Source organism: Ranitomeya imitator, chromosome 1 (genome assembly GCF_032444005.1).
Source record: "Ranitomeya imitator isolate aRanImi1 chromosome 1, aRanImi1.pri, whole genome shotgun sequence".
Lineage (NCBI taxonomy): Eukaryota > Metazoa > Chordata > Amphibia > Anura > Dendrobatidae > Ranitomeya > Ranitomeya imitator.
In genome coordinates, this window is record NC_091282.1 from 1,017,090,867 (window position 1) to 1,017,113,918 (window position 23,052).

At 46.2% G+C, this 23,052-nt stretch overlaps 1 protein-coding gene across 1 annotated transcript in view; it reads right to left on the bottom strand.

Annotated features, from left to right (window-relative positions):
* CLGN (calmegin) overlaps positions 1–23,052 on the bottom strand; it is a 173,705-nt gene that overhangs the window by 144,428 nt on the left and 6,225 nt on the right. The window contains exon 2 of the mRNA XM_069743975.1: positions 2,051–2,215. Within this exon, the coding sequence (XP_069600076.1) occupies positions 2,051–2,206 (156 nt within the window). The 5' untranslated portion in view covers positions 2,207–2,215. The remainder of the gene's footprint in view (positions 1–2,050; positions 2,216–23,052) is intronic.

Sequence of the window (23,052 nt, forward strand, 5' to 3'; positions counted from 1 at the left end):
AGTTTAAAGACTGTCATCTTGCAGGGCTGGCCAAAATACAAGCAGCATGCTCCGAGGGAAGTCTCACCATTCTTCCACATAAGAGATGAATTGTCAGTGCAGCAAGGAATCATCTTTAAAGGAGACAGGGCTGTTATACCTGAAGTTCTCAGAAGAGGCATATTGAAGACATTGCACTCTTCTCACTTAGGCATGGAAGGATGCCTACGTCGTGCACGAGAATCAGTTTATTGGCCAGGAATGAATGACCACATAAAAAATTACATAGCACAATGTGAAATATGTGCATCCTGCAATGATAAGCAACCAAAGGAGACATTGCAACCTCATGAAATTCCACATAGGCCTTGGTCAAAAATAGGAACAGACTTGTTCACATGGAATGACAAAGAATACCTGATTACAGTGGACTATTTCTCTAACTTCTGGGAGGTTGATTTGGTGCAGGACACAAGGGCGAGAACAGTGATTAAAAAACTCAAGGCCCATTTTGCCAGGTATGGCATTCCAGATATCGTTTTCTCTGACAATGCGGCACAGTTTACGTCGGAAGAATTCAAAACTTTCAGTAAGAAATGGGAATTTGAACACCAGACGTCTTCTCCAAGATATCCTCAGAGTAATGGGAAAGCAGAGTCAGCAGTAAAAACGGCCAAAAGACTCATGCAGAAAGCAAACCAGGCGGGTGCTGATGTATATCTGTCTATACTGGATCATAGAAACACACCCACCCAAGGCCTAGACAGCAGTCCGGCACAGAGGCTCATGAGTAGGCGTACAAAGACACTAGTACCAACTGCGTGTCATCTGTTAGAGCCAAAGCTGCTGGGAAACATCGAAGCTAAATTACAGAAGAATCAAGCTAGGCAAGCTTTCTATTACAATAAATCTGCAAAGGATCTGCCTGAGCTCCAGAGAAATGACAACATTCGGCTGCAGCCAAGCACCACATTTGACAAACACTGGCAAAAGGCAAAGGTTGTCCAGAAACTGGGACCTCGGTCTTACGAAATTCTAACAGACGACGGAAGAAGACTAAGGAGGAATCGAAGATATTTGAAGAAAACGCAAGAAAGAGATGATTCATGGCCTTTTGAACAGTATCCAGACACCCAAGACAACGAGGCAGCAAGTACAAGTCAGGCACCAACAGTGACAGATGACCATCAGGGTGAGGACTCTGGCCAGAGACAGACAATATCAGAAGAACTACCAGATGTACCAAATGTAGAAAGTGACACATCTTATATTACCAGAGCTGGCAGAATTAGCAAAAAGCCGGCGCACCTCAAAGATTATATCTAACTGGACATACTAGGTTAATTTCTAACTTTGTCATAGTATACATTAGTTTAGTATCTTTTATTGTTCCTCTAGTTAAAAGAGAAAGGATGTAGCAATATGTTATATGTTCATGTGGCCTCTAGGGGTCTCACTACTTTTATGTGTGTTCTATATTCTTTGTTTGGAACTTGTTGGATGTTGTTGTACTCGGAATTCATGTAATGGAGGTTGAGACATGATGTGAATAAAGAGCCTGGAGATACTCACAGAGTGTGATTTATGACAGGATTCATCAAACAGAACACTCCCTATCAGTATGTCTTTGGAATATGGGAGGAAACTGGACAACCTGGAGGAAACCCACACAAACATGGGGCAACCATACAAACTCCTTGCAGATGTTGTCCTTGGTGGAACCACTGAGCCACCGTATACACCTTTACTCAAATGGCAATTATTAAGAAGATTTGATCACACTGACATCACATGTTTGCCATACAGTTGGAGACATTTATTTTCCTTTATTTTAGCATGAAAACGTGTACTCAAAAGTTTGCAAAAATGGACAATCTTTTGTTTCACATTTAGCCAATAGTGGCTAATGACTGAGCTATGTTATACATTTGCAAGGGCATCTATGAATTGGACAGAATTCTTGGCAACAAGGATTGGTGACTATTTTGAGTATGCTGTTTTTAGAAAAAGCTGAAGACATGTTTGTTGGTATAAAACAGTACATACAGTATAGACAATATACAGGGCCTACCTCTAAATAACTCCTTTGCTCTTCACTCTGTGCTTCTGTGATGTCTATACTGTCATCCTCATCATCCTCTTCTTTGTCACTGATTTCAGCTGTTGCCAAGCCAAGGAGAAATATGGCAAAACATATCCATCTCCTCCACCTCCAATGGGACTGCATTGTAGGGATCTGAAAGGTGCAAAGATTATTAGCGATATGAGATGTCAGTCAGTCCTGAAAACTGCTGCCATATGGTGTCCTGTCATGTGCATGAATAGGACAGCATGCAATGATGTACATAGTATGTGAGCAGTGGTGACTTACACAGACCAATGCCAGTGATCAGAGAGGAATATGTTACATTTACAAGCGTGATATATAGAAATTACCTACTGATCACTTAATACTAACTCGATTTTGAAAGTAATTATAAAATTACTAGATTGTGGCCCGATTCTAACGCATCCGGTATTCTAGAATATGCATGTCCACGTAGTATATTGCCCAGCCACGTAGTATATTGCCCAGCCATGAAGTATATTGCACAGCCATGTAGTATATTGCCCAGCCACGTAGTATATTGCCCAGCCATGTAGTATATTGCCCAGCCATGTAATATATTGCCCAGCCACTTAGTATATTGCCCAGCCACATAGTATATTGCCCAGCCACGTAGTATATTGCCCAGCCACATAGTATATTGCACAGCCCAGGTCGTTCTCGCGCAGAGCCTGTGATGACGTCACGGTCACATGACCGTGACGTCATGGCAGGTCCTTCTCGCGCAGGGCCTGTGATGACGTCGCGGTCACATGACCGTGACGTCATGGCAGGTCCTTCTCCCATACCACCGGTACCTGCTGCTTGCATGGAGCTGTCACCGAAGCGTAGCCAGGAGCGGGAAAGGCAGCAGATGGTGAGTATATAATGATTTTTTATTTTTTTTATTATTTTTAACATTAGATGTTTTTACTATTGACGCTGCATAGGCAACATCAATAGTAAAAACTTGGCCACACAGGGTTAATAGTGGGTAACGGAGTGAGTTACCCGCGGCATAACGTGGTCCGTTACCGCTGGCACTAACCCTGTGTGAGCGGTGAATGCGGGGAGTATGGAGTGGGCGCCGACTGCAGGGGAGTAGGGAGGGACTAATCGGACTGTGGCCATCACTGATTGGTCGCGGCAGCCATAACAAGCAGCTGGCGAGACCAATCAGCAACTTAGATTCCATGACAGATAGAGGCCGCGACCAATGAATATCCGTGACAGACAGAAGGACAGACAGACGGAAGCGACCCTTAGACAATTATATAGTAGATTCTATGCCAAGTTCCAATAAAGTTTCACACAAAAATATAGCCCAGCACTGTCTTAGACTTGGTGACACACAAACTACCGTATATCCTTGGCATGAACAGACCTTGTGTAATAGTCCACAAAGCTTACAGCTACCATGAGTCCTGTGCCATGCCAACAGTAAGGCTATTTGCACACGTTGCACATGTAAGCCGCGGGCGCCGATGCACGCATAGTGGACATGGGATTTCTTCAAATTTCATCCACTGTGCTGAAACATCTGGTCACTGCGGGTTGAATGCTGCGAATGTACGTAGTGTCCAACCTGCAGGGGAACATACCCTCAGAAATCTGCGTGAAATGCAATGTCTGTTTGTTTTTTTTAAAAATGGGCGTGGGCTCCCGCGTAATTTTAATAACCAGCAGAGGGAAAGCCTACGGCTGAGGGTAGATGTTAATATTCTGGGAAGGAGCCAATAGCCATGAAGATTTCCAGGCTATTAATATCAGCTCACAACTATTTGCTTAGCCTTTACTGACTAATTTACAAGGGAACCCCAGAAAGAAATTTACATGGGGTCCCCCTATAAATGGAACCAGCAAAGACTAGGCAGACAGCTGCGGTCTGATATTAATAGCCTGGGAAGGGGACATGGATATTGGCCCCCCAGGCTAAATACATCAGCTCTCAGCTGTCCCAGAAAAGGCACATCGCTAAGATGTGCCAATTCAGGCATTTAGCCTCGCTCCTCCCACTTTCCCTGTAGCGGTGCAAAGCGGGGTTCATATTTGTGGGGTTGATGTCACCTTTGTATTGTCAGGTGACATCAAGCCCACAGTTTAGTAATGGAAAAGTGTCTATAAGACAGCTATCCATTTCTATTCCTATATGTACATGGTAAATAAAGACACAGCCAGAATAAAATCCTTTACTTGAAGTAATCACACAGACTCCTTTATTAAATCTTAATTTACCATACTTACTGAATGTTTAATCCCCAACGCCCTCGTCTCCTGCAACAAAAATAAAATGATAAAACAACATATAAAACTCCCTGTCCGCCATCGTCCATTATCAAGTGTTCCACGACGATCTCACGTGTAGAACTTTCACATCGGAAGACATGACTGCTCTACCCGGCCTCCGGCGATACACTGACAGGAGATAATCGCTCCCGTAGTGTATCACTGGGAGTTCACTGGAGTTCATCTGCTCCGGTGCTGTCACTTACGGCACCGCAGCGTGGGAAAGTTCTCACACAGCGGTAGTGCCGTAAGTGACAGCACCAGAGTTGATCAGCTGATAACACTGCGGGAGCGTTTAGCTCCTGTCAGTGTATCACCGGAGGCCGGGTAGAGAGGTCACATCTCCCGATGTGACTGTTCTACACGTGAGATCGTTCTGGGACAATCTGGATTACCCGGACTACGGCAGACAGGGAGCATATGTTGGTTTATTATTTTACATTATTTCTAGGAGACGAGGGCGTAGATGATTTGGTGTGAGGGAAGCAAAAAACGAAAACGCAAAAACGAAAAAGGCCTGTGGCGTGAAGGGGTTAAATGCTTATAATTGTACTTCACTAACCAAAGAATTATCTGACTAAGGGCTAGCTCACACTGACGTATAACACAACCGAGTGCTATGTGATGTTATATCAGATAGCACTAGGCCCAAAGGTATACTATGGGGGCAGTGCAGATCTGCAATATTTTTCTCATACCAATTCGGATGAGAAAATTTTCTCAGCATAATGCAAGTGGATATGTAAGTCTATGGGTGTGTGTAAAACATTAGTCTGCACTCATCCGAGTGCAGACCGATGTAAGAGCGCAAAGGCTATATTCACACTTTGCGGATTTTGCTGCGGATCCGCAGCGGATTTGACCGCTGCGGATCTGCAGCAGTTTCCCATGAGTTTACAGTACAATGTAAACCTATGGGAAACAAAAAACGCAGTGCACATGCTGCAGAAAAAAACGCGCGGAAACGCTGCGGTTTACATTCCGCAGCATGTCACTTCTTTTCTGCGGATTTTCACCTGCTCCAATAGGAAACTGCAGATGAAAATCCGCAGAAGAAACTGCAGTAAAAACCGCGATAAATCCGCAGTAAAAACCGCGACGGATTTTCACTGCGGATTTTGGAATTCCACTGCAGAAAAATCCGCAGTGGAATCTGCAAAGTGTGCACATAGCCAAAGACTATGGAGAAGATTGAGAAATGAAGTTCTCCGCACCTGTGCTGTAATTCACTAAGGCTACTTTCACACTGGCGTTTTTTGCAATACGTCGCAATGCGTCATTTATGGCAAAAAACGCATCCTGCAAAGTTGTTTGCAGGATGCGTTTTTGCCCCATAGATTAACATTAGCGACGCATTGCGACGCATTGCCACACGTAGCAACCGTCGTGCGACGGTTGCGTCGTGTTGTGGCGGATCGCCAGGAGCAAAAAACGTTAAATGTAACGTTTTTTGCTGCCGACGGACCGCTTTTTGCGGCCGGAACTCCGCCCCCACCTCACAATAGGGCAGCGGATGCGCCGGAGAAATGCATCCGCTGCACCCGTTGTGCGGCGCATCAAACGCTAGCATCGGAATCGGCATTGCGACGGGCAGATTCCGACGCTAGTGTGAAAGTAGCCTAATGCTAGAGAATTGGATCACACTAAGGTGACACTCGGCTCAAACTCTGACAGAGTTTGAACCGAGTGTCATTAGCATAATTGGCCCAATTTCTCACATGAAAGAATTTGTTCTTCTGTAAGGGAATCCTATATATAAAATACTGAAGGAGCAATCTCTGTGAAAATCAAAATTGTTTCAGTCTCAAAACTTTTGGCCAGTCATGTTGTAAGTGCATGTCAAACTCTAGGCCCGCAGGCCAAATACAGCTCGCCACGCCATTTTATGTGGCCCGTGATGTCAAGAAACAGAAGGACCAGCTCTCCACTTTCCATGTAGAGAGAACCAGTCCTTCTGCATGCACTGCCTGAGAGTTTCTTTTAAAGTTAAATAGCAGTGTTGAGGTTTCCGACAGAGCTCAAAATCCAAGATAGTAACCATCTATGTTGTCAACACAGCCAGAGTGTAGCAGAGAGGGCAGAGCCAACACAGAAAGCTGGTGTTATCTTGGAATATGAGCAGAAGCAGCCAAAGTAAAGGGGGCAGCGCCAGCACAAAGAACAGGTGTCATCTTTGAAACTGAGTGGATGCAGTCAGCCAGCACTTAACAAAGAAGGTGGCAAAGGAAGCAGGTTGAATCTTTAAATCAAAATAGAGGCAGCCAGTACTAAGCAGAGGGGCCAGCAATAGCAAAGAAAATCTTTAAATGCAACTTTAAATGCAATAGCAAAGAAATGATTTTTAAATCAGAATGAAGGTAGCCAGTACTTGACAGAGCAGCGTGAGAAAGAAACAGGGTTCATGTTTGAATGAGAGCATATGCAATCAGTACTTACCATAGGCAGCAGTCCATCTTGGACTCTGAGGTACAGCTCTCTTTGCCCTACAACACAGCGACAGCACTCTTAGCCCTACTACCCAAGATCAGCACTGTTAGCTCTACTACTCAGGGACAGCACTCCTATCCCATCTACCCAGTAACAGCTCTCTTAGCCCTACTACCCAAGGACAGCACTCCTAGCCCTACTACCAAAGAACAGCTCTCTTAGCTCTACTACCCAGGGACAGCTCTCCCAGACCTATGACCCAGGGACAGTTCTCGAAACTCTACTATCCAGGGACAGCACTCTTAGCCCTACTACCCAGGAATAGCTCTCATAGCTCTACTACCCTGGGACAGCACTCTTAGCCCTACTATCCAGGAACAACTCTGCTAGCCCTACAACTCAGGGACAGCACTCCTAGCTCTACTACTCAGGAACAGCTCTTTTAGCTCTACTCCCGAGGAACAGCACTCTTAGCCCTACTACCCAAGATCAGCACTGTTAGCTCTACTACTCAGGGACAGCACTCCTATCCCATCTACCCAGTAGCAGCTCCCTTACCCCTACTATCCAAGAACAACTCTCTTAGCCCTACTATCCAAGAACAGCTCTTTTTGCTCTACTACACAGGGACAGCTCTCCTAGACCTACTACACAGGGACAGCACTCTTAGCCCTACTGCCCAGGAACAGCCATCGTAGCTCTACTACCCAGGGATACCTCTCTTAGCCCTTCTACCAAAGAACAGCTCTCTTAGCCCTACTACCCAAGAACAGCTCTCGTAGCTCTACTACCCAGGGACAGCTCTCCTAGACCTGCTACTTAGGGACAGATCTCCTAGACCTATTACCCAGGGACAGCTCTCATAGCTCTAATACCATGGGACAGCACTCTTAGCCCTACTACCCAGGAACAACTCTGCCAGTCCTACTACCCAGGGAAAGCACTCTTAGCCGTGCTGCCCAGGAAAGCTTTCAAAGCTCTACTACCCTGGAACAGCACTCTTAGCCCTACTGCCCAGGAACAACTCTGCTAGCTCTGCTACCCAGGGACAACACTCTTAGCCCTACTACCTAGGAATAGCTCTCATAGCTATACTACCATGTGACAACACTCTTAGCCCTACTACCAAGAAAAACTCTCTTAGCCCTACTACCCAAGAACAGCTCTCTTAGCCCTATTACCCAAGAACAGCTCTCTTAGCTTTACTACCCAGAGACAGCACTCTTACCCCTACTACCTAGGAATAGCTCTCATAGCTCTACTACCCTGGGACAGCACGCTTAGCTCTACTACCCAGGAACAACTCTGCTACCCCAGCGATCTTACCTCTATTACCCAGGGACAGTTCTTTTATAGCCCTACTACCAGTGACAGCTCTCTTAGCCTTTCTACCCAGGGACAGCTGTCTTATAGCCCCTGACCAGTCAGTGCATTGCAGTCCATTCTCATTTTGTGTTGCATGGATGTCTGCATGAGCCTTTACAATTATAAGCAGCTCTTTGAAGGTTACCATAATGCTGATGTGGCCCTTGGTGAAAAGGAGTTTGATACTCCTGCTGTAATATATACCATCACATATTATTTTGTACATAACATCTGATACGTGTTATACAGTATATCACAAGATTCTAGTCATATATTACATTGTATAATTTGTGTATACTATGCACACAGACATCATATGTTATGTACAAAGATAATATAAGACTGATATCTCATATACTATGACCTGTTCTCTCTTCCTAATGGGATGACTCCAAAGCTACCAGCAACATCAGATCACAGATATCAACTTATTTTATTCAGCTTCCTATGACCTGTATGCCCATATAGACAGCTTAGGAGGGTTTATCCTACTGACAGATTTCCAACACTGATCATCTGCATGCAAGAAATTCTGTGCAAGCAATTTCCTTTTGTAAAAAAAAAATCCTTGCTATTTTTAGAGAATAAAATGAGATTAAAATTATTTTTAACTTTATAAAAGCAAAAATCAAGATTTTAATTTTAGGCAAAACTGCCCAATCCTACACCCTCCAAAAGGATAGCTGATAACTGGCAGATTGGTAAGTGTCTTACTCCTGAAACTCCCACTGATTCCAAGAATGGGGCTCTTACATGCCTTGACTCTATGAGACTACTGTAAATAGTAAGATACAGCCATTTTATTTTAATTATGAGAACAATCCTTTAACCCCTTCTCGACATAGTAGGCATTGGTATGTCATATGCTGGCAGATGGTAGCCATCATCTGAATCTAACTTCCACACATTGAATGGAGCTCCGCTCACGGTTGTTAACCTGTTAAATGCCACTGTCTATCTGTGACAATGGCATTTACAGTGCGCTGGCAGGGAGGCACACTGTTCTATGAACCCATGTGATCATGGGGCGCCTGTGGGTTGCCATGATGGCCAAGGCACTGCTGAGGACCCCTGTGCCTGTCATGATAGTTCTGTGAACGCCAGCTTCTGGCTGGAATTCATATTAGACCATGATTTTTGCTATATAGAGCAACACTGTGGTAAGAAATTAAAAAATACATATATTTGGTATCACTGCATTCATAAAAGTCCAATCTATCAAAATATAAAATAAATTAATTCAATCGGAAAATGCAGTAACGACAAAAAAAAATCAAAACGCCTGAATTTCATTTTTGTGTGCCGCCCGTGTGCCAACTGGGTACACGGACCGTGCAGGAGACAGCGCTACAAGTAAGCGCTGTCCTCTGCATTTGGTGCTGAAGCCGCCATTCATATCTTCTCTCCAGCAGCATTCGCTAGAGAGAAGATATGAAAAATCCTTTTTTTTTTCGTGTTTAAAATAAAGATCCCTGTCCCCACCCCCCTCCCACCCCCTGTGCACCCAGCCGCTGTTACTAAAATACTCACCCGGCTCCCTCGCAGCGTCCTCTCCGCGCTGCACCTTCTCCTGTATGAGCGGCCACGTGGTGCCGCCCATTACAGTCATGAATATGCGGCTCCACCCCTATGGGAGGTGGAGCCGCATATTCATGACTAATGGGCGGCACCACGTGACCGCTCATACAGGAGAAGCTGGCGCTGAGAGGACGTGCGAGGGAGCTGGGTGAGTATTTTAGCAACTGCGGGCGGGCGCACAGGGGGTGGGAGGGGTTAGGGGACAGGGATCTTTATTTTAAACACGAAAAAAAAGAAAAAAGGATTTTTCTCTATCCCCATGATGGCACCACGGAGAGGGGTCCGCCCCCAGTGACAGGAAACCTACAGGTGAAAAAGGGCGTACCTCTCTCCCACATCAGTTGGTTTCCTGTCCCTGACGGGGAACCTACAGCACGTACCTGAAGGATTCGTCGTGGGATTCCAGGGAGCTAGTCCGGTCGGTTCCTGACAGGGGGCGCCCTGTCACGGCTGGATCAAGCAGGTTTTCTCCCCCCTTTTCTCCGGCCCTGAAGCACCACCGCTGGGGTCGGTGGGCCCTATGGGTGAGTGTGGTGGGGGGAGGCAGTGAAGAGCATCGAGCCTGCCTTCCCCAAGAGAAAAAAAGGGGGGAGGAAGGAGGCAGGTGACGGCGGTCACCGATATAGCCTCCGTACCGCTAAACGGTACATGGAGGTAGCGGCGGCTATGCTTCCATGAGGGCCAGACGCAGGAGCGCACTGAAGCGCACATGGCACCGCTAGACGCTGGCCGCCTAAACCGGAAGTACGGTGCGGCAGGACAGGGCGGAACGCTAGAGCGCGCAGGCATCCCCGATTATATCTTCCCTATGGGGCGCCCGTGCTTTGGACCGGAAGTGGCGCATGCGCAGATCGCCACTTCCGACGGCGGCAAATTTAAAAAGGAGCATTTCCAAGGGGGATATGTGGATTAAACCTCCTCTTCGCTAAAACACAGTGTGGAGGCCACTATGAGTGACAAAGAGCAGCAAGATGCACAGGAGTGTGTACAATTGTCTCCTGAGCAAGTGCAGGTACAGCGGCACCAGCGCTCACAGCATCAGCGCAAGGGAAACGCTTCATCTCAGCAGCGCAGCAGCAGTGGACGCTCAGGATCACAACGCAGCCGGGTCTCTGAAAAAACTATGCGACCGGTGACGAATCCAGTGGATATAGTCCCCAGGCCAGAGACGGTATCTCTTATTCACAAGGGGTGAGTGATCTACGTGAAAGTACTAATGTAATACGTAGTTACTCTTTCTCCTAGGGAAGAAAATGTACAGGCAAATCAAAGCACAAAGTGTGTGCTATATGTCTAGAAGAGCTACCTTCCTCCTGGGAGAAAAAGCTATGCGGCTCTTGCATAGAGAAAACCATTCAGGAGGAATCTCCGACGTTCACCTCAGACCTAAAATCATTAATAAAAAGTCAGGTGGAAAGTGCCCTCAAAGGCATAAAAACTTCAAAGAAAAAACGCAGATCAAGCCACAAGTCTCCCGAATCTAGTATAGATGAGTCAGAGAGTGAAACATCTGATTCTACTGACTCTTCAGCATCCGAGACCTCTTCGCTATCCTCAGAGGGGGGACGCAGTTGTTTCCCTATCGAAGAGACAGACGCACTGATAAAGGCCATCAGATCGACCATGGGCTTGGTAGATGAACATCCTAAGAGAACGGCACAGGATATAATGTTCAGTGGATTGGAACAAAAGAAAAGAAGAGTATTCCCGATAAATGAAAAAATTCACTCTTTGATCAAAAAAGAATGGAAAAAAAACGGACAAAAAAGTTCTCTTGACTCATAAGAAAAAATACCCGTTTTATGACCCAGCTTGCTCATCCTGGAGCAAAGCAACAAAATTGGATGTGGCCATAGCAAAGGCCTCTAAAAAATTCGCCCTGCCCTTCGAGGACATGGGTGCCCTAAAGGACCCGATGGACAAAAAAGCTGACACTTTCTTAAAAAAAACTCCTGGGAAGCAGCAGGAGGTGGTCTAAAACCAGCCATCGCAGCCACTTGTACGGCCCGCGCCTTAATGGTATGGCTCGAGCACTTGGATTCCCAATTAAAGGAAAAAGTCTCAAGAGAGACAATCCAAAAGTCAGTGTCCATGATGAAAGGGGCGGCAGCATTCTTGGCAGACGCATCGGTGGATTCGGCGAGATTAGCAGCCAGGTCGGCCTCCTTCTCAAACGCCGCAAGACGTGCCCTGTGGCTAAAGTGCTGGCCGGGGGACTTGCAAACAAAGACCAAATTATGCTCAATACCTTGCGAAGGTGAATTTCTGTTTGGGTCAACATTGGACGACATCCTTGACAAAGCGGGGGATAAGAAGAAATCTTTCCCCGGGTTTCCCAACCAGTCTTATAGGCGTTCCTTTCGGAACAGAAAATTCATGCGGAGAAGACCCCCAAAAGGGAATAAAGACGGATGGGAAGACAGAAGGAACAAAAACAGAGGCTTCCTGTTCAACAAACCCCCCCCTCCGGATAATAAAAAATCACAATGAAGGTACTCCCGGGTCGGAGGGAGACTAGCCGAGTTTCTTCCAGCCTGGGAAAAAATTTCAAACAGTCCCTGGATTTTAGGTATAATACGAGAAGGTCTCAGACTCAAATTTCGTATCCCTCCCAGCAACTCCTTCATGATAACGCCTCAGAAACAATCACACGAACAGTCAGCTCTCCAGGAGGAAATTCTGAACTTAATCCAGAAAGGAGTATTGCAAGAAGTCCCATACCGGGAAAGAGGCACGTGCTTCTATTCCCCCCTCTTCCTCCGCAGGAAACCGGACGGATCGTACAGAGCGATCATAAATCTCAAAAAATTAAACAGTTTCCTAGAGATCCAACATTTCAAAATGGAGACAATAAAATCTTGCGTGAAAATACTCTTTCCCTTGTGTTTCATGACTGTTCTAGACTTACGAGACGCATATTACCATGTGCCCATCCACAGAGATCATTAAAAATATCTCAGACTGGCAGTGAATATCCAGGGGGAAGTAAAACACTACCAATTCCGAGCTCTCCCCTTCGGGATAGCCGTCGCTCCTCGGGTATTCACGAAAATAATGTCAGAAGTGATGGCCCACCTACGGGAACAGAATGTCCTAATAGTTCCCTATCTGGACGACCTCCTCGTGGTAGGGACCTCATTCCAGCATTGCAAACAACAGTTGGATCTGGTCATGGCTTCACTGTCGAGTCTAGGGTGGCTGCTAAACATACCCAAATCCAAAATAGTGCCATCCCAGGTACAGGAGTACTTGGGGATAGTCCTAGACTCGATCACGCAGAAGTGTTACCTTCCTCAGGGGCAGATTCAAAAAATGACACAAGCAGTGTTACAGTTTACGGTATCCCCAGTCACTTCTCTGAGGAAAGCAATGTCCCTGCTGGGCTCTATGACTGCCTGTATCCCGGCCGTGCAGTGGGCACAATGTCATTCCCGGGACCTACAATGGGAGACTTTAGATTCAGGCACATCTCTGCACGGAAATTTAGACGGGCAATTAAGTATCTCATCAAACACGATACACTCCCTAGTATGGTGGGCAGACCCAGGGAATTTAACCAAAGGGGTTCCTTGGGCACTACCGACGGAGAAAATCCTAACGACGGATGCAAGCCCCTGGGGGTGGGGAGCACACATAAACGATCAAGTGGCACAGGGGAATTGGAGCAAAAGTCAAGAGCTAGCTTCTTCAAACATGAAAGAACTGTTAGCGGTAAAACTGGCCCTAACGCACTTTCTATATCTCCTTCACTCCCATCACGTAAAAATCTTTTCGGACAACCAAGTAGTGGTTGCATATCTAAACCACCAAGGGGGCACCAGGTGTCGATCATTGATGGAGGTAACCCAATCCATCTTCCACATAGCGGAACACAGTCTAAAGTCCTTGACAGCTCTCCACTTAAAGGGCTCAGAAAACCAAACTGCAGACTTCCTGAGCAGAACATGCTTAAAGCAGGGGGAGTGGGAACTAAACCAGTCGGTCTTCAACCAAATCGTGAATCTCTGGGGTCTGCCAGAAATAGACCTATTCGCGAACAGCCAAAACCACAAAGTAAAAACATTCTGCTCAATCGATCCCCGGGGGAGCCCAGTAGCTCTAGACGCCCTAACAATTCCTTGGAACTATCACCTCGCCTACGCGTTCCCTCCGATATCGCTCATCCCCTTAGTGTTGAGGAAAATTTGGGAGGAAGCAACAGTGATAGTAATAGCGCCATTCTGGCCCCGCAGAATATGGTTTTCTTGGCTAAGAAAAATGTCCATATCAAGTCCATGGGTTCTACCAGACACTCCGAAACTTCTATCCCAGGGTCCGGTATTTCACCCCAATGTAAAGAATCTACACATGACAGCCTGTCTTTTGAAAGGAGGCTTCTAAGGGATAAAGGGTTCTCACCCAATCTAGTGTCTACTCTATTACAGAGTAGAAAACTCGTAACCACTAAAATATATGGGAAAGTGTGGAAAAAATTTATGTCAGTATCGGGCGCAGACCCGTCCGGGGAGATCCCAATAGAGAAAATCCTTGAGTTCCTACAGAAAGGTTTGGAAAGAGGTTTGGCTACAAGTACTCTAAAGGTTCAGGTAGCAGCCTTGGGAGCACTGTATAATTATGATTTGGCCAGAAATCGGTGGGTCATGCGATTTATTAAAGCCTCAAGTAGGTCCAGGCCTATTCCCCTCCACAATTCTCCTGCGTGGGATCCTTGTATTAAACCTTGTATTAAATGCTCTAACCAAACCTCCCTTTGAGCCCCTGGCAGAAGTTCCCTTAAAGATCTTATCTCTAAAAACCACACTCCTAGTGGCCCTAACCTCGGCTCGTCGTGTCTGCGATATACAAGCGTTATCTGCATGCCCACCCTTTACTCATATACTTGAAGACAGAGTCATTCTTAAAACTGACCCGGCTTACCTCCCTAAAATAGCGTCACAATTTCACAGAACGCAAGAGATTTCTTTGCCCTCCTTTTGTCCCAACCCTAAAAATGAGGGGGAAAAAAACACTGCATACCCTAGACGTAAAAAGATGTCTGGTCCAATATCTATCAGCCACTAGGGAGTGCAGGAAGGATAGGGCTCTGTTTGTCTGCTTCCAGGGTCCACGGAAGGGACAAAAAGCATCGAAAGCCACGTTAGCGAGATGGATAAGAGACGCCATCGCCCTATCCTACTCATCCTGCGGGACAGCCATCCCGGAGAATATAAAGGCTCATTCGACCAGAACAGTGGCATCATCCTGGGCGGAGAGAGCTGGCGCTTCAATACAACAGATATGTAGAGCAGCCACTTGGTCTTCCCAGTCTACATTTTTCAAACATTACCGTTTAGACTTGACCTCCTCTGATCCTACCTTTGGGCGAAGGGTTCTAGAGGCAGTGGTCCCTCCCTAAGAGTTCTATCTATGCAAATCTCTCCGTGGTGCCATCATGGGGATAGAGAAAATGGTAGTTACTTACCAATAACGGTATTTCTCTGATCCCATGATGGCACCCGAATATTCCCTCCCTTTTCACACACAGGTGTGCACTTTGTAATGTACTAGTAATTAATTTTAGTCACGGTGCCTCTGTTAAGTTAAATAGGTTAAGTTTAATTTGTGCAAATATTGAGTTGCAGCTGAAGTTCTGTATAAAGGTACCGTCACACATAGCGACGCTGCAGCGATACCGACAACGATCCGGATCGCTGCAGCGTCGCTATTTGGTCGCTGGAGAGCTGTCACACAGACAGCTCTCCAGCGACCAACGATCCCGAGGTCCCCGGTAACCAGGGTAAACATCGGGTAACTAAGCGCAGGGCCGCGCTTAGTAACCCGATGTTTACCCTGGTTACCATCCTAAAAAGTAAAAAAAACAAACGCTACATACTTACCTACAGCCGTCTGTCCTCGGCGCTCTGCTTCTCTGGTCTGGCTGTGAGCGCCGGGCAGCCAGAAAGCAGAGCGGTGACGTCACTGCTCTGCATTCCGGCTGACCGACGCTCACAGCCAGAGCAGGAGGAGTGCAGAGCACAGCGCTGGAGGACAGACGGCTGTAGGTAAGTATGTAGTGTTTGTTTTTTTACTTTTAGGATGGTAACCAGGGTAAACATCGGGTTACTAAGCGCGGCCCTGCGCTTAGTTACCCGATGTTTACCCTGGTTACCAGCGAAGACATCGCTGAATCGGTGTCACACACGCCGATTCAGCGATGTCTACGGGGAGTCCAGCGACCAAATAAAGTTCTGGACTTTCTTCCCCGACCAGCGATCTCCCAGCAGGGGCCTGATCGCTGCTGCCTGTCACACTGGACGATATCGCTAGCGAGGACGCTGCAACGTCACGGATCGCTAGCGATATCGTCTAGTGTGACAGTACCTTAAGGCTCTGTAATCCAACTGATGTTGGAGAGAGGTACGCCCTTTTTCACCTGTAGGTTTCCTGTCCCTAGGGGCGGACCCCTCTCCGTGGTGCCATCATGGGATCAGAGAAATACCGTTATCGGTAAGTAACTACCATTTTTATATCTTCTCTCTAGCGAACGCTGCTGGAAAGAAGATATGAATGGCGGCATCAGCACCACGCTGGGGGGACAGCGCTTACTGTAGCGCTGTCTCCTGCACGGCACACGGACTGCACACGGACAGCGTCCGTGTGCGGTACGTGTTTTACACGGACCCATTGACTTTAATGGGTCTGTGTAATCTGTGCGCTCCCACGAACACTGACATGTTTCCGTGTTTTGCACACGGACACACGGTCCGTGAAAACACGCTGACATGTGCAGTGACACATTGCTTTCAATGTGTCTACGTGAGTCATTGTCTCCGGTACGTGAGGAAACTGTCACCTCACGTACCGGAGCCACTGACGCGTGAAACCGGCCTAAAATGGGCTTTATCAGAGATAACTTTGCAGGAAGAACATGGTTTGGACTGCAGAGGGCTGGGGTAAAGTTATTTTCTTTGATGAAGCCACTTTCAGACTGTTTATAACAAGAATGAATGTTTGGAAAAGAAAATATGCCAGCTACTATGACTCCATTGTTATGAATAGTAAAGTTTCCTGAGACCATTCATGAGTGGAGTTATTTTTCAATCAAGAGAGAGGGATCACTCAGTATTGTGCCTAAGAACACTGCCAGGAATAAGGAATGGGATCGAAGCGTCCTCCAAGAGCAAGGTCCCCATAGATTCAGGAGCAATTTGGTGATGATCAATGCTTTTTCCAGCATGATGAAGCACCACAACACAAGACAAATGTGATAACTAAGTGGCCCCGTAAACAAAACATTGAAATTTTGGGTCCTTGGCCAGGAAACGCTACATATCTCAAACACATAGAGAACCTGTGGTCAATCTTCAAAGAGCAGGTGTACAAACAAAAAAAACATTAAATTGGGATCAACTCCAAGCAATAGACAAGAATGTGTTGTCATCAGTCAGCTTTGTCCCAGAAGCTGATATCCAGCATGTCAGGGTTAATTGCTGAAGTCTTGAAAAATAGAGACGCTGCTGTAAATATTGAGACTTTACGTACATTTGATATATTTGTCAATAAAACATCTGACTAAAAGATCTAAAAACATTGCAGTAGCAATCCTTGTGAATACCAAAACTTATGTCAGTCTCAAAACTTTTGGCCACTATTGTACTATGATAATATACACTGCTCAAAAAAATAAAGGGAACACTAAAATCCCACATCCTAGATATCAGTGAATGAAATATTCCAGTTGTAAATCTTTAATCATTACATAGTGGAATGTGTTGAGAATAAAACCTAAAAATTATCAACGTAAATCACAACTAATATCCCAAGGAGGTCTGGAGTTGGAATGATGCTCAAAAGCAAAGTGGAAAATGAAGTTACAGGCTGATTCAACTTCAGTGAAAATGCCTCAAGACAAGGAAATGATGCTTAGTAGTGTGTGTGGCCTCCACGTGCCTGTATGACCTCCCAACCATGCCTGCGCATGCTCCTGATGAGGTGGCGGATGGTCTCCTGAGGAATCTCCTCCCAGACATGAAATAAAGCATCTGCCAACTCCTGGACAGTCTTAGGTGCAACGTGACGTTGGTGGATGGTGCAAGACATGATGTCCCAGATGTGTTAAATCGGATTGAGGTCTGGGGATCTGACGGGCCAGTCAATAGCTTCAATGCTTTCATCTTGCAGGAACTGCTGACACACTCCATCCACATGAAGTCTGGCATTGTCCTGCATTTGGAGTTACCCAGGGCCAACAGCACCAGCATATGGTCTCACAAGGTGTCTGAGGATCTCATCAAAGTACCTAATGGCAGTCAGACTACCTCTGGCGAGCACATGGAGGGCTGTGTGGCCCTCCAAAGAAATGCCACCCCACACCATTACTGACCCACTGCCAAACCAGTCATGCTGAATGATGTTGCAGGCAGCAGATCGCTCTCCACAGCATCTCCAGACTCTGTCACGTCTGTCACATGTGCTCAGTGTGACATGGGCGGACATACCATTGGTGCAACCTGTGCGGCCGCACAGGGGCCCGAGAGGTAAGGGGGCCCATTTCTTGCTCCAAAGCAAGTGGAATTTTGCATTTTTAGGAGTTTTCGGGCTGCAAAGGGCCCATATATTGTTCTTGCACAGGGGCCCTTTTCTGACTGTGTCCGCCAGTGCAGTGTGAACCGGCTTTCATCTGTGAAGAGCACAGGACGCCAGTTGCAAATTTGCCAATCCTGTGTTCTGTGGCAAATGCCAAGTGTCCTGCACGGTGTTGGGCTGTGAGCACAACCACCATCAGTGGACGTCGGGCACTCAAACCATCCTCATGGAGTCCATTTCTAGCCGTTTGTGCAGACACATGCACATTTGTGGCCTGCTGGAGGTCATTTTCCAGGGTTCTGGCAATGCTCCTCCTGTTCCTCCTTGCACAAACGCTGAGGTAGCAGTCCTGCTGCTGGGTTGTTGCCCTCCTATGGCCCCCTCCACATCTCCTGGTGTACTGGCCTGTCTCCTGGTAGCGCCTCCAGCCTCTGGACACTACACTGACAGACATGGCAAACTTTCTTGCCACAGCTCGCATTGATGTGCCATCCTGGATGAGCTGTACTACCTGAGCCACTTGTGTAGGTTGTAGAGTCTGTCTCATGCTACTACGAGTGTGAAAGCACAACCGACATTCAGAAGTTACCAAAACATTAGCCAGAAAGCATTGGTACTGAGATGTGGTCTGTGGTCCCCACCTGCAGAACCACTCCTTTATTGAGTGTGTCATGATAACTGCTAACAATTTCCATCTGTTGTCTATTCCATTTGCACAACACCATGTGAAATTGATTGTCAAACAGTGTTGCTTCCTAAGTGGACAGTTTGATTTCACAGAAGTTTGATTTACTTGGAGTTATATTCTGTTGTTTAAGTGTTCCCTTTATTTTGAGAAGTGTATATTACTTTGTGTATCAGAAAAAACCTTGCAACAATAACACTGAGGATGTTTTGACCATCATTGTTATATTAGTTATATTTATATAAACATAAAATTATATAAAAGCCTGATTAACCATGTCCTCTAAAAAACAGAACAGAACAGTAGGTCGGAGGGATAATCCCTCTGGATGTTTTAGCGCAGTGTTGTGTGCGCTGCTGCTTATTACTGTAGCTATAATTACCGCACAGTACTACCACCATCAGCATCTACAGTTTATGTATAACTAATTGCTGTTGATCACAAATTATCCATCTCTCTAGGTGTCAGGCAGAATCTCCTGAGACTACACGATGGCTGATCAGTAGAGAGAGCCCCCATCACATATGTCCTCCTTCATACAGTGATGTAAGTATATGCATGTGTTAAAGTGTTAGAAACAATTACTTGTACACATGTTCATGCAATTCTATTGTTCATCGGGTATATAAGCTGAAATTTTATATACCAAATAATAAAGTGTTATATTGCTGAATTTCCCATTACTCGGTTAATGGGGGTCAATGGATCCATGTATCCTTGACCCTGGTATTGTCGAAGTACGTCGGGTAAGGCTACTTTCACATTTCCGTTGGTAGTCGCCCGTCACAAAGCGTCGGTGCTACGTACCGACGGAAGTGTGTCCTTTCACATTTCCGTCTGCAGTCCTGGCCAGGAAAGAGACAGAGAGAGACATTTCCTGCCGGGCATGCGCAGATGGAAAAACTGGATACAAGCACAGAAAAACATTCCCTTGAACGTTTTTCCCAGACGACCGGCCGCCAAAACCCGACGCAACCAGTGCACGACGGACGCAACGTGTGGCCATACGTCGCGATTCGTCGGCAATACAAGTCTATGGGAAAAAAAAACGCATCCTGCAGGCAAATTTGCAGGATGCTTTTTTTTACCAAAACGACACATTGTGACGGGGAGTGCCCGACGGAAATGTGAAAGTAGCCTTAGGCTACTTTCACACTTCCGTTGTTTAGTATTCGTCACAATGCATCGTTTTGGGCAAAAAACGCATCCTGCAAATGTGCCCACTGGATGCATTTTTTTCCCATAGACTTGTATTGCCGAGGGATCGCGACGTATGGCCACATGTCGCGTCCGTCGTGCACTGGTTGCGTCGGGTTTTGGCGGCCCATCGTCTGGGAAAAACGTTCAAGGGAACATTTTTCTGTACGTTGCATCCAGTTTTTAATACTGCGCATGCGCAGCAGGAAATATCGCTCTCACTCTTTTCCTCACCCAGAATTATGACGGAAATGTGAAAGGACCCACTTCCGTCGGTACGTCGCGCCGACGCTTTGTGACGGGCGACTACAGACAGAAGTGTGAAAGTAGCCTAAGCCTCAACCGAAGCCCCCTCCCACCTTTTCACTCCCAACGAGAGCAACACCCCAAGGAAACATGGACACCAATTCTCTTTGCAAAATTATGGCCACAGCAGCCTTTATTTAAGAAAAACACCAAATAAACATTGAAATATAAGTAACAGTTTACTCGCTGGGAGGAGTCCTTGAAGCTAACAAAAATCTGGTGATTACCAAAATAAACAGTGAACATAAAATACCACCAATTACTCCCAGCCGTTATCCCATTGGCTCGGGAGCACCATACCCACAAGGGTTCCCATGTTCACAATAATTTCCTGGAGATTCGACCACCGTTACCACATTTCACCAGATCCCAACCATGTTAAAACTCCAAAATGAGGAAACCATATGCCCATGGATCCCCATCCCAACTTAAACCAACTTCAAGGACTCCCCTCAACCGCCTCAGCCACCATGACCCAGGAAAATTCCAAGTACCCAAACAACCCCTTGCCATACCCAAAATAAAAAAGGGGCGGAAGGGCGGGACCGATTCTGACCCTGTTAGAGTGGGAACTAACCAGCCCCATCCCCAACCCTTCCTTAAATATGCCTCCCTCCCTTGAAGACGGCCCCTCTATAAATTAACCCTTACCCCTCCCCTCCAAACCATTATTATGTCGGCCTCCACCCACGCCACGGGGGGGGCAGCTCATCTCCGGCCTTTCTGTGTATCAGTACAGCAGAGCTTTCCCAGGTATAAGTTAAATGGAGCTAGATGAAGGAGTGTGAACAGACCCATTACGCTAACACATATTTTATGGTTAAAAGAAGCCACAAATCCATTAGGTTTAACACTAGGACTACTGGTATAGTCATTTTGACTACTTACTTGCAGTAGTTCTAGTCAGGGTTCACGAGTCCAGTAGTCCTAGTGTTAACCTATAACCTAACGTGCCTGCTGTAATTACATGAAGTGCACGCCATACGTGCATATAATTCCGCACAGCAGTGAGTTCTGAGTCCTTGTAATTTACCTAACATGTTGGCATTGGGGTGGATTCTCTTTCTACGCACCCAGGACAAATCAGGCCAATGTATGTATACTGCTGTGTCTGTGTAGCCACTCTATTGGATGCCATCATCCTTACCTCCACGGCTGTAGAGTAGGAGTCGGAGTTGTGGACCGACTACGAGTCCTAAAACATATATTTGGTACAGTAGTACAATACAAGATGTGCTGTAAATGTTTTCTTAAGAATTTGGGAAAGTTATGAAATGTCCTATAAATGTCTGTTCTGTTCCGGATCTCGGCCTTTAGTTGAGATGAATCTGTGCTGCACTTTATATACATGCTCAGTAGTGACCAGTGCTGTGGGGTTGGAGTCTGGGAAATGTCCTATAAATGTCTGTTCTGTTCCGGATCTCGGCCTTTAGTTGAGATGAATCTGTGCTGCACTTTATGTACATGCTCAGTAGTAACCAGTGCTGTGTAGTCGGAGTCGGAAGTCAGGGAAATTGAGGAGTCGGAGATTTGGCTTACCGACTCCACAGCCCTTCTTACCCCGGCATACATCATGCCAGGGGTGCCTAGTAGAGTCATGGACTCACTAACCTGTTTTTTTTTTTTTTTACAATAGACATGTTCTGGTTTCATTATTATACCAGTCCTACATGCCTTAAAAAGACACTTCACCCTGGCACTGAAAAGTGACTATGCAATTGTCATGTGTAATCATCCTACTTGGTGCCCTCCGTTTGACTCCCACTGCCTCCTTCGCAGAGAATGGTATACTGGTCCTCCTGCATCCAAGATGGCCACCACAATTGCATGGGGAGCAGTAGAAAGCCTGAACCATGCTTTGACAGAACAAGAAAAGCAGTTGAAGCATGGTTCAGACTTAATTCCAGCCGCCTCATGCCACTGCAGAAGCCATCTTGGATGCAGAAGGAGCAGCACACCATCCTCAATGAGACAAAAAGCAGGAGACGAACAGGTAATCATGATATTCATGACAAAGTACAGTCACTTTCCAGAGTAAGAGTGGATGACCAGTATGTTAATCATAGTAAATACTACAAAATGAGGATTGGACCAGGACAATGCACCCGGGTTCAGAGGAGAGGAGCTGCTAACTGTGGAACTTCAGGAGTTGCTTACTGTGCTGCATACTTCTCTCTCATGGCAGTAGCACTGGTTCAGGGATGAACAAAAAAAAAAGACCAAAACATGTTTGTTTTTGGATACCTGGGCAGCGAGTATTACAATGGGGCTGTCAATAATCCATTTTATATTTTCTTCATTAGTTTTTCTTATACTTCTAACATTAGTTTAGCTGATTGCATTTGTTTTTGTTGTCTTGAATGTAGAAGTTGTACAATGTCTGTAAAGCCTGAAGATTGAATTCAAGATCTGTGTGATACGAATCACGAAATCCATGTTGATATATTCTGTTGCATTCATACTAACAGATAACTGGACAGGACAACTGGGTAACAGGACATCTCCGGCATCCTCACACAGATAGCACCAGAAGCTGTTGGGCCTCAATACAAAATCTGTAACATGCCCCCCTACCATT